The following is an 18,260-nucleotide window of genomic DNA, read 5'->3' on the forward strand; positions in this document are numbered from 1 at the left end:
TGCTTACATACTATGAAAAGAATAATCTTCAAATGTGCAGTGATATACTCTATATGTTAAAGACGCTTTTTAACGTGCGATTTTAAACGACTATTGTCCCTGCATAATGGAACAATTCATATTCTAAGATAGGATAACAACACACCAACGTGACTGCGTCTCTAACAAATGAAATTGTAATTTCGCCAGCGATTTCACGTTTGGTTGATAGCAAGCTCAAGAAACATTTTTGAAAGGCGCATTTTTCAAAGAGACACAGTAAATAATTGTCATTCACAAGAGACCTTAAAAACGTTAAACTAAAGGATAGGAATGGAATAACAGCACACAAGCTAAGCTGTTAGAGTATATGCACCGCTCACAAACTGTGGTTAAGAAATGAACAGCTAACAAGTATCGATAAAAAAGCGGTACTTCAGATGAATGCAAAATAATTGCAAAATACAGATTTAAAATACGACAGAACGAACCTGGTTACTGATGATAAGCCTGAAGACAACCTATTGAACCACATTTCAGCAAAGTGTAAAATGAAACGCGCATGTCAAGGAGAAAGAAATAGAGGTAGGACAACTTCTGAAACTGCAAAAACCAAACAGCCACAATTCAGCACCAAGGACAGCGATACAAGTGTAGAGGAGTTAAATTGTTATTTACTTTTGAGCCTTTTGTCGGGTTTATGTGAATTTTATAGAGACGTTGGTGTTCTTGTTTTTCTTTCGTGTTTATTGCGAAGCTTGCCTTGTGCGCACTTCGTGGCTTCTGTACCTTCTGTGCTTCCGTAGCTCCTCCCGTCTGTCCCTCAATGATGCGCTGCATTCTGAAGTTGGGTTATATGTGAGAGAGCCGCTCCGCTGTTTTCTTATTTAGTCTTTTAGACCTGAGCTGTTTTCGTTGTAACCTCCAATACATAACAACAGATAATGTTCTCATGTTACTCGCAGTTTTAATTTGTATTTGGCATTCTTTTATAAGATTTTTGTACTGATGTAAAAGTTTGGCGCCAGAGCTGAGACATAATTGATAGTCCCGGTCTGGTAAAAATGCCGCGAAGACGGTGGAGCATAAATACCAAACGTAACATTTATTATTTATGTTTTAGGAGCGGAGGTGCAGACGCAGAAATCGGGGAGAATTAATGTATATTGTCTCCTACAGATATGACTTTGTTTTTGAATGTTAGAAATCACTTTGGATATTTTGTTCAGCAACAATTATTTGATTTGTTCACAGGTGTCACTGCTTGATTTGCTTTATGCTGCCTTCCCGAAATTTATCATATTGTAAATATCAATTGTGTCCAAATAATTTGTGTTGACTCCGTCAGATCAATTTGTGCAGTAGATTAAATTCAAGTCCTGTTATATTTATAATACATTTATATGTACTGTATTGGAGGACTAGTGTTAGCCTCAAGAGAATGATGCGCTGCATTGCTGATGGAGCGGAGGTGCAGAAGCAGACATTAAGGAGACTAAATATTGTCTCCTACAGAAAACTATTTGAGTCATCATTTTGCCTCCCTATTCACAACCGTTACACAGGCAGCATTATACTACAGCTTTATGAGAGTGCAAAATAAACAGGAGCAATCAAAAGTTTAGATGAAAAAAAAACAATAAATATACTTCAACAAGCGCTGCAATACAGTATACATGTGTGTTTGTGTAATATCCGAGAGAGATGGTTTTCACAATACTGCAAAAAATAAAATTGAAATGTGATCAACTTGATCTGTTATTATTTTGAGTACGGAGAGATTAAGTGACTGGATACTGACAGCTGAAAGTGCAATTGTTTTCCAATATTAATAACTTCGGGAACAAGTTTGGCGTGATTGAAAATATATACTGAAGTTACCACAAAAAACAAAAAAAAAGTAAAGCACAGGACAAAAGAAACATGTATCTTCAGGAAATGTAAAAGGAATATAGTGATTTATTATGTCCTACCTCAGGAGAACCATCACTATCTCCAAACACATCAGCAAAGTCTGTTGGGCTTTTCCTCAGAGTCTGCTCAGCAGGCAGTGTGTTGTCATTGTATGACGTCACAAACTTGAAGTCACTGGTTCTAGATCCTGTTGTCAGGTATGCGTCATAATTGTAAGCGCTGCGCAAAGTTCCTGTGCCGTCAACATCTGCGTAATTAGGAGGCAGATAAGCGCCGGGGATGGTGACTGCTCCATCAAACAACAGTCTGGGTTTTCTCCTGCGACAAAACCTCACACCCAGGATGATGATGATGAAGGTGAGAAAGAAGGTGGACACACACACCAGAGCGATGATCAGATAAGACGTCAGTTTGGAATTCTTCTCGTCGTAAGAAATGTCCTTCAGTTCTGGCACCTCAGCCAAGTTATCAGAGATGAGTAAATACATGGAGCAGGTGGCAGAGAGAGAGGGCTGTCCGTTATCTTTCACGGACACAATCAGGTTCTGTTTCATGCTGTCAGATTGTGAAATGTCCCGCTGGGTCCGGATCTCTCCGCTGTGGACACCAATAGTGAAAAGTCCCGGATCGGTGGATTTGACTATCTGATAGGACAGCCAGGCGTTCTGTCCAGAGTCCGCGTCCACCGCTATCACTTTGGACACCACAGAGCCTCCGTGGGCAGCTTTGGGGACCAGCTCGGTCATGAACGAGCTGCCCTCCGGGGCGGGGTACAGGATCTGAGGACAGTTGTCATTCACATCCGATATGAACACACTGACGGTCACGTTGCTGCTGAGCGGAGGAGAACCGTTGTCTCTGGCCATCAGGTGGACTTGAAAACTCCTCATGTGTTCATAATCGAACGACCTGACAGCGTGGATCACCCCCGTGTCTCCGTTCACAGACACGTAGGAGGACACCGGGGCACCGTTCACCTCACCGGCTAACACAGAATAAATCACGGTACCGTTTTGTCTCCAGTCGGGGTCTCGAGCAGTAACGGAACATAAAGTGGAGCCAGCTTTGTTATTTTCACTCACATATGCGCTGTAGGACTGTTCCTCAAACACAGGGGGGTTGTCGTTGATGTCTGCTACAGACAAGTGAAGACTTTTGGAGGAGGACAGAGGTGGAGAGCCCTCGTCAGTGGCAGTGATTGTAATGTTGTAATCAGACACCACTTCACGGTCCAGTTGTCCTGTGGTCACCAGAGAATAATAGTTTTTGATAGACGGAACCAACTTGAAAGGGACGTTTTGCTGAATAGAACAGCGGACCTGTCGGTTCTTCTCAGAGTCTCGATCCTGCACGTTAATGATGCCCACCTCTGTACCAGGTGACACGTTCTCAGCCACGGGATCGGTCAGAGATTTTACATGTATCACAGGTGCATTATCATTCACATCAGTGATGTCAATGGTCACCTTTGCCTCTGAAGACAGACCATAACCATCTTTTGCTTCAACGAACATTTCATAATTGGATCCTTCTTCATAATCTATTCCACCTCTCACACTGATTTCTCCTGTTTTCTCATCTAATGAAAAAAGCTTCAGTGATTTCTCAGAGATTCGGCTAAATTCATAAGTGACCTCTCCATTAACACCTTCATCTGCGTCTGATGCACGTACTGTAATTACTGGGGTATTTATCTCCGAGTTTTCTGGTAACGTGGTTGTGTATACGGCTTCAGAGAAGACTGGGGCGTTATCATTAGCATCGAGTACAGTGACGTGTATGGCTACAGTACCTGATCTCTGAGGCGAACCACCATCCACAGCTGTCAGTAGTAATTTTATGTCTTGCTGCTCCTCTCGGTCTAATTCCCTGTCTAAAACTAATTCACCATATTTTGTACCAGCATTTGACGTCTGAATATTGAAGACAAAATGCGGGTTTTCTTCCAAAATATAGGTCTCAACGGAATTCGTTCCTATATCAGCATCGTGTGCTGCATTAATGCGATACCTTGCTCCTTTGACAGCCGACTCCCTGATTTCCAGTTTAATCCTGTCCTTCTGGAAAGTCGGTGCATTGTCGTTTACATCTTGCACTTGCAGGGACAACCGGTGTAACTCCAGGGGGTTCTCTAAAAGGAGGTCGAATCTCAGAAAACACGAAAGCTTTTCTCCGCAATGCTCCTCTCTGTCTATTCTTTCTGCAACGACCAAATCACCGCTTCGAAGGTTGATCTCGCAGTATTGTCTGTCGTTTCCTTCTATATCAATCCGAGCTTTACGGGAAGACAGTTTATTCAATTCCAGCCCAAGATCCTTGGCGATGTTTCCAATTAAAGATCCACGTTTGAGCTCCTCCATTACCGAGTAACTCGGGTCTCCGTGTGCGTAAAACATGACAATAAAGAAAAAGACACTGCCCTGAAGGACGCCCCTTCCATTCATGGCTGCCGGTCAAAATGATACCTGGACAATTAAAACAATTTTTTTTTCCACGTTTGGAACAGAATCTATTGTAATCGTGGGTGCCCTGAACGATTTTCCTCGTGGTTGTTCATAAAAATACAGAAATTGTGGGCGGTCGGTACAAATAATGGCTGTTGTGCAAAGATGGCTGAACATTTAACTCCATCGCTGGTCTATAGTGACCCCCTCTGTAAAAATACGATACAACAGTTTTGCAGAAATTATTAAAGTTCTATCACTTCATCAAGTTTCGTAAGTGTTTAAATTACAACACACTACCACGATGGAACAAATGACACACTGAAGTCGCTTTAGTCTTTGCGTAAAGCTGGACGTTCCATGTTTGTGCTTGAAAAGTTCAGATAAGATCGTTGGCCCTCATTAATAAAAATGATTCCAACGTGATTCATGGTGGGTGACGTGATGCAGCAATTATGTCACAATTATTCATTATATATTGTATCATCCACAAGTGTTCAAATCAAACGTGTTGTTAAAACTCTCTTTCTATGTGTCTTTCGTCCTCTCTAAAGCAAATGGAATGATAGTAATTGAAGAAATGCACTCAAAAAAAGAAAAATAATGGCTCCTGTTCCTCAAAAATGTCACAAGAAATTGCGATTGACGTAAAGGAATTATATCAACCTAAGACATGAGCAACTGAGCAAAAGGATGGCTCTTACAAATGACTGGATCTACAGACAAGTAAAGCACCTCTCAAACTAAAGACAAAACAGGATGTGATGTTTATCGACAATATTATTTTACCTTTAATTAAAGGATGTTAATAATTCAGAGACCGAAAGTTTTCTCAAAAACATGGTCCATTCAGAACAGAAAATGTATGAGTCAAAAAAATTAATTTGAAATCGTTTTTTCCGCTCTACTTAGGTCGACCGAAATTGCAGCGTCAACAAATGAAATAAGGAAGCGGTGATTAAGCACCAAGGACAGAGACACAAGGAACCAAATCCTTCAACTCGTCAAGGACATCTCGATGTGCTCATGCAGAGTCAGAAAGGAATGCTGGAGTTTCACATTTGACATCGGCATATGTCAAGAAAATTTGCATATATGAGGAAACACTCATGCAATGGAAGGATTGCGCAGTGTGTCAATTTACATCAGCCGAAACGGTTAACAAGATAGAAAAAAAGTGAAACTGGATGCAAAATTCAGCAGATTCACATGAAAACGTGTGTTTCATCGTTTAGTGGCTTAAATGTATGGAATGTAAATAAATAACTAAAAGGCAATACGTTCAGTACTTAACTTTATCATAAATATTCCTTATTTTATAAAAAAAGCGTCACGTGTCCCTACCTCAAGGGAGTCACCACAATCTCCAAACACATCAGCGAAGTCTGTTGGGCTTTTCCTCAGAATCTGCTCAGCAGGCAGCGTGTTATCATTGTATGACGTCACAAACTTGAAGTCACTGGTTCTAGATCCTGTTGTCAGGTATGCGTCATAATTGTAAGCGCTGCGCAAAGTTCTTGTACCGTCAACATCTGCGTAATTAGGAGGCAGATAAGCGCTGAGGATGGTGACTGCTCCATCAAACAACAGTCTGGGTTTATTTGCTTTATGCTGTCTTCCCGAAATTTATCATATTGTAAATATCAATTGTCTCCAAATAATTTGTGTCGACTCCGTCAGATCAATTTGTGCACTAAGTTAAATCCTGTTAAGTCCTGTTATATTTATAATATATTTATATGTACTGTATTGGAGGACTAGTGTTAGCCTCAAGAGAATGATGCGCTGCATTGCTGATGGAGCGGAGGTGCAGAAGCAGACACTAGGAGACTAAATATTGTCTCCTACAGAAAACTATTTGAGTCATCATTTTGCCTCCCTATTCACAACCGTTACACAGGCAGCATTATACTACAGCTTTATGAGAGTGCAAAATAAACAGGAGCAATCAAAAGTTTAGATGAAAAAACAACACTAAATATACTTCAACAAGCGCTACATGTGTGTTTGCGTAATATCCGAGAGAGATGGTTTTCACAATACTGCAAAAAATAAAATGGAAATGTGATCAACTTGATCTGTTATTATTTTGAGTACCGAGAGATTAAGTGACTGGATACTGACAGCTGAAAGTGCAATTGTTTTCCAATATTAATAACTTCGGGAACAAGTTTGACGTGATTGAAAATGTATACTGAAGTTACCAAAAAACAAAAAAAAGTAAAGCACAGGACAAAAGAAACAGGTATGTTCAGGAAATATAAAAGGAATATAGTGATATATTATGTCCTACCTCAGGAGAACCATCACTATCTCCAAACACATCAGCAAAGTCTGTTGGGCTTTTCCTCAGAGTCTGCTCAGCAGGCAGTGTGTTGTCATTGTATGACGTCACAAACTTGAAGTCACTGGTTCTAGATCCTGTTGTCAGGTATGCGTCATAATTGTAAGCGCTGCGCAAAGTTCCTGTGCCGTCAACATCTGCGTAATTAGGAGGCAGGTAAGCGCCGGGGATGGTGACTGCTCCATCAAACAACAGTCTGGGTTTTCTCCTGCGACAAAACCTCACACCCAGGATGATGATGATGAAGGTGAGAAAGAAGGTGGACACACACACCAGAGCGACGATCAGATAAGACGTCAGTTTGGAATTCTTCTCGTCGTAAGAAATGTCCTTCAGTTCTGGCACCTCAGCCAAGTTATCAGAGATGAGTAAATACATGGAGCAGGTGGCAGAGAGAGAGGGCTGTCCGTTATCTTTCACGGACACAATCAGGTTCTGTTTCATGCTGTCAGATTGTGAAATGTCCCGCTGGGTCCGGATCTCTCCGCTGTGGACACCAATAGTGAAAAGTCCCGGATCGGTGGATTTGACTATCTGATAGGACAGCCAGGCGTTCTGTCCAGAGTCCGCGTCCACCGCTATCACTTTGGACACCACAGAGCCTCCGTGGGCAGCTTTGGGGACCAGCTCGGTCATGAACGAGCTGCCCTCCGGGGCGGGGTACAGGATCTGAGGACAGTTGTCATTCACATCCGATATGAACACACTGACGGTCACGTTGCTGCTGAGCGGAGGAGAACCGTTGTCTCTGGCCATCAGGTGGACTTGAAAACTCCTCATGTGTTCATAATCGAACGACCTGACAGCGTGGATCACCCCCGTGTCTCCGTTCACAGACACGTAGGAGGACACCGGGGCACCGTTCACCTCACCGGCTAACACAGAATAAATCACGGTACCGTTTTGTCTCCAGTCGGGGTCTCGAGCAGTAACGGAACATAAAGTGGAGCCAGCTTTGTTATTTTCACTCACATATGCGCTGTAGGACTGTTCCTCAAACACAGGGGGGTTGTCGTTGATGTCTGCTACAGACAAGTGAAGACTTTTGGAGGAGGACAGAGGTGGAGAGCCCTCGTCAGTGGCAGTGATTGTAATGTTGTAATCAGACACCACTTCACGGTCCAGTTGTCCTGTGGTCACCAGAGAATAATAGTTTTTGATAGACGGAACCAACTTGAAAGGGACGTTTTGCTGAATAGAACAGCGGACCTGTCGGTTCTTCTCAGAGTCTCGATCCTGCACGTTAATGATGCCCACCTCTGTACCAGGTGACACGTTCTCAGCCACGGGATTGGTCAGAGATTTCAGGTTTATAACAGGTGCGTTATCATTCACATCAGTAATCTCAATAACTAGAGTTGTGTATGACACTAACCCCAGACCATCTTTTGCGCTGATCTGCATTTCATATGAAGATTCTTTCTCATAATCAATATTTCCAGCTACTCTCACCTCTCCTGATTTAGAATCTAAAGAAAATAAATTATTTTCATCAGAGACATGATCAAACTCGTAGGAAATCTCACTGTTCACTCCCTCGTCTGCGTCAGTAGCACTAACTGTGATCACCAAAGTGTCCAGAGGAGAGTTTTCAGGCAGACTGGCTTTATAGACCGACTGACTAAACACTGGAACGTTATCATTAGCATCCAGTACAGTGATGTGAATGACTACAGTACCTGATCTCTGAGGAGAGCCGCCATCAAATGCTGTTAGGAGCAAAACAATTTCCTTCTTATCCTCTCTGTCTAACTCTTTATTTAACACCAGTTCACAGTGTTTTCGTCCACCTGCTTTATCGTTTACATTTAAATTGAAATGATCATTCTGCTGCAGTGAGTAGCGCTGAACAGCATTCTCTCCGATGTCTCCGTCGTGGGCCTCGCCTAGAAGAAAACGTTCGCCTTTGTCAGCAGATTCCCGTATTTCAATCTTTAGTGAGTCCTCCTTGAACTGCGGTGAATTATCGTTGATGTCTTGAACGCGGACATTAACACGATGCAGTTCTAGAGGATTTTCCAGCACAAGTTCCTGCTTTAGAACACACGACGCCTTTTTGGAACAAAGCGCTTCTCTGTCAATCCTCTCCTGAACGATCAAGTCTCCGGTGTTGAGATTCACACCGCAGTAATGAACACTGTTATCCTCCGTGTCGATGCGGGCCTTGCGAGCAGACAGTCTGGTCAAATCAAGTCCCAAATCCTTGGCGATATTTCCAATTACAGATCCACGTTTCATCTCCTCCGGTATCGAGTAGATCACGTCTCCACAGATAAAGCGGGGGGCGAGGAAAACAGAAGCTAGGCCGCAGAGCAGTAACATTCTGTTGTTTCCCATTTTTACTGGGAGTTGGATCATTCACACACTGAAGTTATAAAATATGTCAATTAAATAGCCGTGGTCCCTTCAAATAAAACAAAAATGTTAGCTTTGCGATCAACGAAACTGTCGTTGTCTGATGCAGTCCAGTGGGAGAGACCGCACTTCATTCTTTGAGTCAGAACAGTGCGCATATCCCATTCTCTCGTTTATTGGTACACACTGACACCATGAGTACTTTTTAAGGTACAACAAGGAACTGTTTCACACATGTTTAAAGTTGATGACCAACGTAGATAGATACATTCTAATATCAGACTAAAAACAAAAAACATCAGGTGTCTGATAATTTTGAGTGTTGTTATTGTGACTATTGAATGAAATATAATTGAAAGATTATGCTTGCATTTAGACAAATCAACAGAATGATGACTCTGTAGACACTGTGTGCTGAATAGCTCATATTTCCAAATGTTAATTAAGAAAGGAATGGCAAAATATTATTCCCATAAAAAGAAATACATTCGGGATCACCTCAGATAATTCAATTAGATTCTAAATTGATTTTAAAAACTACATGAGAACAAAAACATCAAAAACCACATGTTGATTGCTGATATTATGATAATCATAATTTTGATTCCTTCTGTTTTAATGAAGATGTGACACCCTGAACATTTATTTAGTTAAGATTATGTTCAGAATTGTTTCGTGTTCATTATTTCAGTCAGTTTGTTGTCCCCACCATTATTCTTAGTATTGTTTATATGTTCATATTGTTCGTTTTGGGTCACCTACGAGACACACCTGCTTCACTTGGAGTAAACGTCGTGTAATACCTATTTCCGTCAGCAGGTGTCAGCACCAGCGGTGAGACGGACTGACGGCCGCTGACTTCCGGTGACTCAGGAAGAAGTGAAGCGAGTGAGCGCGCGCGCGGGGAGAGCAGAGAGATTGAGTTAATGTCGGACCTAGCGAGCTATACGCAGTTCGGTTACGGAGAAAATGAGGAGGAATAACTTGACACTGAGGATGTATAACAAACTTTGTGGATGTCAATAAAATAACTGGAACCTGCAAGAACGTTGTCATCATTGGACAAGTGTAGCATAAATTTGGCGAGCCAGCCAGGAGTCGCTGTAACAACGACGAAGCCCGTCTTCAAAATAACGAACCCAGACGGAACGGTACCGAAAAAAGTCAAAGATGGAGCAGCTCCAGGATGAGGTTAGTGCGGTGTTGTATACACTTAGCACGGCAGAGCTCATTAAAGTGTTCCAGCACCTCAAGTGTAGTGAACCAGCAGGGGAGGGATACAAAGAACAGTCCCGTCGGGCCCTGGTTCGGCTAGCTCAGGGGTCGGCAACCTTAAACGTTCAGAGCCAAACTGGACCAAGAAAAAATAAAATCAAACCTGGCGGGAGCCGCAAAAAAATATAAGCCTTAAATTAAAGCAACACAAGCTCTAATTGTCTATATTAGTCTACTATCAAATTGACTAACTAGTCCACAAATGCATAATGAGATTCATGATTGTTTATTTTCCATATCGACGATCACTCCTAAATACAGTAATCCCGTTCAGTGTGTGATGGTGATGAACGTCTCTGGACTCCCAGGGAGGGCAGGTGAGAGAGCTGTACATCCCTGATGAATACAGTCAGCTTGAGCTACAATGACAAAACAGTGTTTCCGCTCCTGGGGACGTATATTGAGCATGTTTATGTGGCCTGGTTTAAAATGATAGGGACCGGACACAGCAAAAATAATTTTTATGTGGGTCTTTATTACCCGACTGTACATAGCACAGCATTCATTTGATGAGCTGAAGTTGTTGGTTGACCAAAACAATAACAACATAAAATAGAAAGCTTCATTTCGTTTATCTCCATAATTCTTCTTCTGTCCCTAATCCATATTCACAGTAAGAAAAGGAAAACTACAAAACTTAACAGTTTTAGATAACTTCAGATACAGCTACTTAACAATAGTAGGCAGATCTAGACAGATCTATACTACATCTAAAACAGTTCTAGACACATCTGGGGAAAACTTAACCAATCTGGAAAAACTTCTCTAAAATCTAGACAACACTGCGCGCAGGTGTGCACACTCTGGTGTGCACCCTGCGCGCGAAAATACACACAACCGGAAGTGAAACAGGAATCAGCGTGGCTCTCAATCTCCCCTGCTGCACTGCTTTTCAGTGTTGGCCCTCAGCACGGAGATATTGCACGCACATACTGCTCTACAGAACTGAACAGACCATAATTTCCCGCTACCGCTGCGCCCTTGTGTGTGTGTGTGTGGTCTCATGTGAGCTCCGCTCGCTCCCGAGTTCTGCGGCTGCGCTAGTCTTAAAGTGACAGCGTCACTTTACCAAAAGCACAGTTATCCTTTCCACATATGACGCGTAACATTGTGAAACGCACAGAATAAGTTGTTATCAAGTAAAATAAGTATTAAAACAAAAATACAGTCACTACAGTACTAATTCAGGGGTGTATGTAAATAATACTGTGTGAACAGCTGAAAATACTTTGTCTTTAGTCCACCTGGCTACATTTAGGTAACGTGTTCTAAACAAGCAGTGCTATTAATTCCATCATTTCTTCTTGCAGCTCGTCAGAGTTTACATACCTGCGCAATAGCGCTGTCTGTTCAGTATCGATCACATCACACGATTCGTCATGTTTAATTGAGTATACTGGAGTTGAATTAATGTCCTTGATTTACTGATTGGTAATGTTGTGTGTTCTTTCCTTCACTGTCTTTGCAGAGAGAAGCATATTATCTGTTTTTTTTTCATTATTTTAATGAATGGGTCCTTCGTGTAATCACTATCGGTGATATAATTGGGGGGACTGTTTGTGTGTTGGAACCACCTTATCCACAGCAGTACCTCCAGTCAGACAGCAGGCACCACACAGGGAGCAATTGATTTCTGGTATTTAATCAGTAACTTGCAGCATTACAGAACATAATTTCGTGAACGACTTGGTTTTGTAGATCACCGCGCTCTCCAGAATCGCCTCCGTCCAATGGATACGTTCTCCTTTAACAGAGCAACAGGCGCTTCTCCGCTTCTATACCGGGTCCCAATTTCACCCTCTACCAGAAAAACCTGACCTGCTGACAGGCCATACTTACACAATATTACATATAATAAGGTTGAACAAACCGAAACAACAACACACTTGTTTTGATTAATGGTTGTAACTACTGTATTCACATTGCGATTACTAACAGTGCAATTAGCAGCCGGCATGGCTGACGCAATTCATGTGACCAGCACACCTAGCATGGCCAACACGACTAACCTCACTAGCGCAGCTAGCACGATTAGTGTGGCTAGCAAAATTAGCGTGGCTAGCGTGATTTTCAATTCCCATCTAATCTGTATGAACTCATATATATGCACATATACAGTATGTGTACCGACAAGCAGCGGACCTTCTCCACTCACCACCGGATGGCCGCAACGCTGCTGTCCTTTATTAAATAGAATGTGGAATCTTCGTGGCTCTCTCACAACTTGACACAGGCTGGCAGTGTGCCCTCCAGGACAAAATGGTAGTGCCGTGGCTGACAGCAATGAGCAGACCCTACCTCAGGTGGCCATGAATGCCGGGAGTCTCACCCGTCAGGACTCATGTCAAAGCCGTCATCACCCGCCCACTGTGCTGCCAATCAATTACCACTGCTTTCTGAAGCCAGGGCTACAATCGCCTAGGACCCCACAGCGCATCTGAGCTGTCCTAAAAGGTGCCTGTCTAAATTTTTAAATATCACGATAACATAAAAAAACAAGAAATTTACAACAATAAGTTTTGGTTTTTAAAAAAAAGATTTTTAGCTAAGAGTACAATATCTGTCTATTTTTTTCTTTTAAGTATTATTTTTTTATTTTGTGATGAATCTCCAGGGAGCTGCAAGGGAGGCACTAAAGAGCCGCAGGTTGCCGACCCCTGGGCTAGCTGATAGCATGTTGGATGAAATAGGAGAGATTGAGGAAACGTACGTGTTCCAGCAGTTCATAAGTGATCTCCAATCATTCATACAGTCAATTCAAGAAAATGGTACTGTGACACACAAAACGTATGGTCAAATTTGATGTAATGTGATGAATGCTTTCATTTTGGTAATTTTTGTAATTATGTTTTAATTTGAACCATAGCTTTCATTTATTGTCTGTCTGGAAAAAAAATACAGTGTAAGTGTATAATTTTGTTTTGTTTAATGGACTTCTGGAGCACCTCAGTGCTGCCAGCAGGTGCGAGGCGTTAGTTTTCCGTTGTGTACGGTCTTGTTCACGGACTTTTGCTACTTCCTCATTCTGATGAAAGAAGCTGAGCTGACTGAATACAACGTTGCCTCTCCTCATTATTTCTTCAATTTACAGGTTTGTAAGTTTTGTAAACAAGTATGCATGTACATACATGTTGTTTAACACTTATATGATATGTTAGAGTAATGTTGCGAGAGTAAATGCCGGATTTACATGTGTTATGGGAAAGTGTAGAAACTACCGCTTTTGTAGTGTTGTGGTCACTTAAAATGACGTTCTTTATAACATCGCATCGAAGTCGCAGTTTTACCAGTTTTATGTTTGATTAGCATGTTAGTTCACCAGTGTATATCTGGTTTAAGTTAAATCGGTGTTTTGTGCAATAACTTGTCCCAGATGTATATATGTGTATGTTCTTGGTGTTGGCAGTTTAATGCACATGTGAACATTTCAATTTGTTTCGTAGTTTTGTCAGCTTAAATTTTATTTCAGTTCATTTTAATTTCAGTTAATTGCACTTTTTGTTTTGCACAGTAAGTCAAGGGGAAACATAAGCACCCCAATATTTTCATATTGTAGATGAATGCTAAATTTATATTTTTGATACTTATAAAGTACGCTAAAATTGCAGTTTATGGACTGAAAGAGGATACAGTATTGCTGTGATTTCAGTATAAACTTCATTGGATGAATGGAAAATGTATGTTGTAGTTAAAAATGTGACAAGACTTCAATGTGTAAGTATATTGTTTTATTTTTGTAATTTGTGGATATTTCAGAAGAAAAGTAAAGATATTTATGTTAATGGTAAATAAAGATTCAGAAGACAGAAGCTGAGCTGAAGGAATACAATGTTACCTGTCCTCATTATTTCTTCAATTTACAGAATCCTTTGTCTACGGGATTCAATACCTGGACCTGTAACAGTACTGATGATGCTGAAAGTCAAGTTGAGCCACTGAGGATGTATAACAAACTTTATGGATGTCAATAAAGTCACTGGCACCTGCAAGAACGTTGTCATCATTGGACAAGTGTAACAAAGGGCGCCTGGTTTGCCAACCTAACTCAAGTTCTTTGTGTAAGGCAAAAACGTTACCCCAACCTAACCCTAACCCCTTTACAAGCTTGTTGGCACTCGTCAGGCAAGAGTTGGATAGAAAATTGAAGTACATGGAGGCCAGTGCTCAACAATGATCAAAACTGTTTGAACTTCCACTCAAAAGTACCAAATAGACAATATTTACCATCAGCTTAAATCAATAAAATGAAGTTAAATGATTGACTAAGTTACCCAAAAAACCTGGAAGTGCTAATATTACAGTTGGCTGAGACATGACAGCAAAGTACAAACAAAAGTTACCGATGAATTCAGAGAAATATTTATATTGTTTCAACTCTTAACTTGCTTTCTAAACATCTAGAAAGAATGAAGTACAATAACTTGTGAAACATTGATAAAACTCTCTAAAAAGCATAGATACTGTATCTGTCTATCTGTAAACATTAAGTTTTCAAAATTTTGCTACAAACCCAGTTCACACAACGAATTGAACTACCATGACTTCCAGGTCTCAAAATGTTCACAGATACAGGTTAAAAAAAAACAAAAAACTGCACCAACGAACGGCAACAGATCAGCACTAAAAACAGAGGAAAAATAACGTTAATCTTGGAAAGATGAGGTATACCATCAGGCGGAAATTCAGCGATACAGAATTGCGACACTGGGTGGAAGCTGGAATCAATACTTCTTAACAACCAAAACCAATAAAAACTTGTTAAGAATCACAAAATGAAAAAGGAGAGAGCACAATGCATCAGAAATTAAACGTTTTGTCAGTTTGCCAGGAATTCAAGTCTGTGATTGCTTCCTACCTCAGGTGAACAGTCGCTATCTCCAAACACATCAGCAAAGTCTGTTGGGCTTTTCCTCAGAGTCTGCTCAGCAGGAAGTGTGTTGTCATTGTATGACGTCACAAACTTGAAGTCACTGGTTCTAGATCCTGTTGTCAGGTATGCGTCATAATTGTAAGCGCTGCGCAAAGTTCCTGTGCCGTCAACATCTGCGTAATTAGGAGGCAGGTAAGCGCCGGGGATGGTGACTGCTCCATCAAACAACAGTCTGGGTTTTCTGCTGCGACAAAACCTCACACCCAGGATGATGATGATGAAGGTGAGAAAAAAGGTGGACACACACACCAGAGCGACGATCAGATAAGACGTCAGTTTGGAATTCTTCTCGTCGTAAGAAATGTCCTTCAGTTCTGGCACCTCAGCCAAGTTATCAGAGATGAGTAAATACATGGAGCAGGTGGCAGAGAGAGAGGGCTGTCCATTATCTTTCACGGACACAATCAGGTTCTGTTTCATGCTGTCAGATTGTGAAATGTCCCGCTGGGTCCGGATCTCTCCGCTGTGGACACCAATAGTGAAAAGTCCCGGATCGGTGGATTTGACTATCTGATAGGACAGCCAGGCGTTCTGTCCAGAGTCCGCGTCCACCGCTATCACTTTGGACACCACAGAGCCTCCGTGGGCAGCTTTGGGGACCAGCTCGGTCATGAACGAGCTGCCCTCCGGGGCGGGGTAGAGGATCTGAGGACAGTTGTCATTCACATCCGATATGAACACACTGACGGTCACGTTGCTGCTGAGCGGAGGAGAACCGTTGTCTCTGGCCATCAGGTGGACTTGAAAACTCCTCATGTGTTCATAATCGAACGCCCTGACAGCGTGGATCACCCCCGTGTCTCCGTTCACGGACACGTAGGAGGACACCGGGGCACCGTTCACCTCACCGGCTAACACAGAATAAATCACGGTACCGTTTTGTCTCCAGTCGGGGTCTCGAGCAGTAACGGAACATAAAGTGGAGCCAGCTTTGTTATTTTCACTCACATATGCGCTGTAGGACTGTTCCTCAAACACAGGGGGGTTGTCGTTGATGTCTGCTACAGAGAAGTGAAGACTTTTGGAGGAGGACAGAGGTGGAGAGCCCTCGTCAGTGGCAGTGATTGTAATGTTGTAATCAGACACCACTTCACGGTCCAGTTGTCCTGTGGTCACCAGAGAATAATAGTTTTTGATAGACGGAACCAACTTGAAAGGGACGTTTTGCTGAATAGAACAGCGGACCTGTCGGTTCTTCTCAGAGTCTCGATCCTGCACGTTAATGATGCCCACCTCTGTACCAGGTGACACGTTCTCAGGCACGGGATTGGTCAGAGATTTTAGATGAATCACCGGGGCGTTGTCATTTACATCAGTAACATCTATGATGACTTTGGCATAAGATGTTAAACCCAAACCATCTTTTGCAGTTACACGAAGTTCAAATGTTGATGCTGTTTCAAAATCAACTGAAGTGGTGAGTTTTATATCACCCGTCTTACGGTCAATAGAAAATTTTGACTTAACATCTTCTGAAATGTGTCCAAAATCGTAATTCACGTCTCCATTTAGTCCCTCGTCGGCATCAGTAGCACTGACTGTTAAAACCACTGTATCTATCGGTGAGTTTTCAGGCAGACTGGCTTTATAGACGGCCTGACTGAACACTGGGACGTTATCATTAGCATCCAGTACAGTGACGTGAATGACTGCAGTACCTGATCTCTGAGGAGAGCCGCCATCCAGAGCTGTGAGGACTAGACTGATTTCCTTCAAATTCTCGCGGTCAAGTTCTTTGTTAAGCACAAGTTCCACAGAATTCGTCCCGACTCCCAGAATGAAGTTATCATTTGTCTGTAGGTTGTAGGTTTGGACGGAATATTTGCTAATGTCCGCATCGTGCGCCTCTTCTATGGGGAAACGGGCGCCTTTGTCAGCCGACTCACTGATATCTATCTGGATTAATTCTTTCTTAAATTGAGGGGAGTTATCATTTATATCTTGAATGTGAAGATTAATCCGATGTAATTCTAACGGACTCTCTAACATGAGTTCCTGCTTTAAGACGCAAGCTGCTTTGTCTCCACAGAGGCCTTCTCTGTCAATTCTGTCGGCTACAGTCAGATCCCCGTTATGGACATTCAAGTCACAAAATCGTTCCTCGCCTCCTTCTGTGTCGATTCGGGCCTTTCGAGTCGATAGTTTACTTGTTTCGAGACCCAGATCTTTGGCGATATTTCCGATTACTGTTCCGCGTTTCATCTCCTCTGGGAAAGAATAGCTGATATCTCCTGTCGCACAGTTAAAAGAGAGGAGCATCGATACAACGACACAGCCGTGGATCAGGAATCTTGTGATGCCCATCTTGATGCCGTTGTGAAAGAGTGCAGCTCTACTAGTCCACTTTCAGGAGCGAAGCGAATCCAATGAAGAGTTCAAGCAATAATCAACACAATTCAAAAGCAGATTTCTGCGTCTCTCTCGTCAACTGCAGCACCTTCAATCACGTTATGCGTGGACAAAAGTGGGTTGATGTCGATGTACAGTCTGTTTTGTCTGGTGCATGGCGACATCATGAGTCTCTTTTAGAAACTGCATTTTTCCACTCATTGGACTGTACAAGTCTACAGTTATGAATCTGAATTTTTCAGGAAAATATAAATGTAAATTAAAAAATTATCTGATGCAGTCGATACATGTTAAGATGTCCAAACATAAAGCATTTTTAAATCTGTAATTTATCCAGGGCTCCATTCACAGGGAAGAACAAATAAACTAGGATTTTTGTAACTACTTGTGTGCTTATTTAAAACTAAACGTTTGAATCCCCCAGGAGTTTTGTGAAGACTAAGACATGAACAATTATGTGATCACTAATAAAAATAAAAGGTAAACGATGACAGCAATATCACCAGTCTGAAACCTCTCATGAACACTGCTGCCAACAAAGTTAGTGATCACATCATGACTGATTTTAGCCTGGAATGAAACTTTACTAAAGTATTATTACAATGTCCAGAGAAACAACAGTTGGGAAATGGCAATTGAATAGTCAGAAGACAGTTTCTATTATTACGGA

The 18,260-nt window shown here is 41.9% G+C and overlaps 2 protein-coding genes and 1 long non-coding RNA gene across 3 annotated transcripts; 1 reads left to right on the forward strand and 2 right to left on the reverse strand.

The window, feature by feature from the left end:
- Nucleotides 1-90: 90 nt before the first annotated feature.
- Nucleotides 91-9,003, reverse strand: LOC137603192 (uncharacterized). The gene is made up of 4 exons (XM_068326429.1): nt 6,631-9,003; nt 4,635-4,706; nt 1,953-4,313; nt 91-99 (listed from the first exon to the last, which is right to left on the reverse strand). The coding sequence occupies exons 1-4, from the start codon at nt 9,001-9,003 to the stop codon at nt 91-93; spliced, it is 4,815 nt and encodes a 1,604-aa protein (XP_068182530.1).
- A 960-nt stretch (nt 9,004-9,963) lies between these two features.
- LOC137602287 (uncharacterized) lies at nt 9,964-13,040 on the forward strand. Its single transcript, XR_011037151.1, has 3 exons — nt 9,964-10,227; nt 12,565-12,765; nt 12,926-13,040. It is a non-coding gene; the product is annotated as an uncharacterized lncRNA (long non-coding RNA).
- A 1,975-nt stretch (nt 13,041-15,015) lies between these two features.
- On the reverse strand, nt 15,016-17,551 carry LOC137603000 (protocadherin gamma-A12-like). Its single transcript, XM_068326168.1, has one exon. It carries the CDS (start codon nt 17,543-17,545, stop codon nt 15,128-15,130), a length of 2,418 nt encoding a protein of 805 aa, XP_068182269.1. The 5' UTR covers nt 17,546-17,551; the 3' UTR covers nt 15,016-15,127.
- Between the last annotated feature and the right edge of the window lie 709 nt (nt 17,552-18,260).

The sequence above is a fragment of the Antennarius striatus genome, chromosome 10 (genome assembly GCF_040054535.1).
Source record: "Antennarius striatus isolate MH-2024 chromosome 10, ASM4005453v1, whole genome shotgun sequence".
Taxonomy (NCBI): Eukaryota; Metazoa; Chordata; class Actinopteri; order Lophiiformes; family Antennariidae; genus Antennarius; species Antennarius striatus.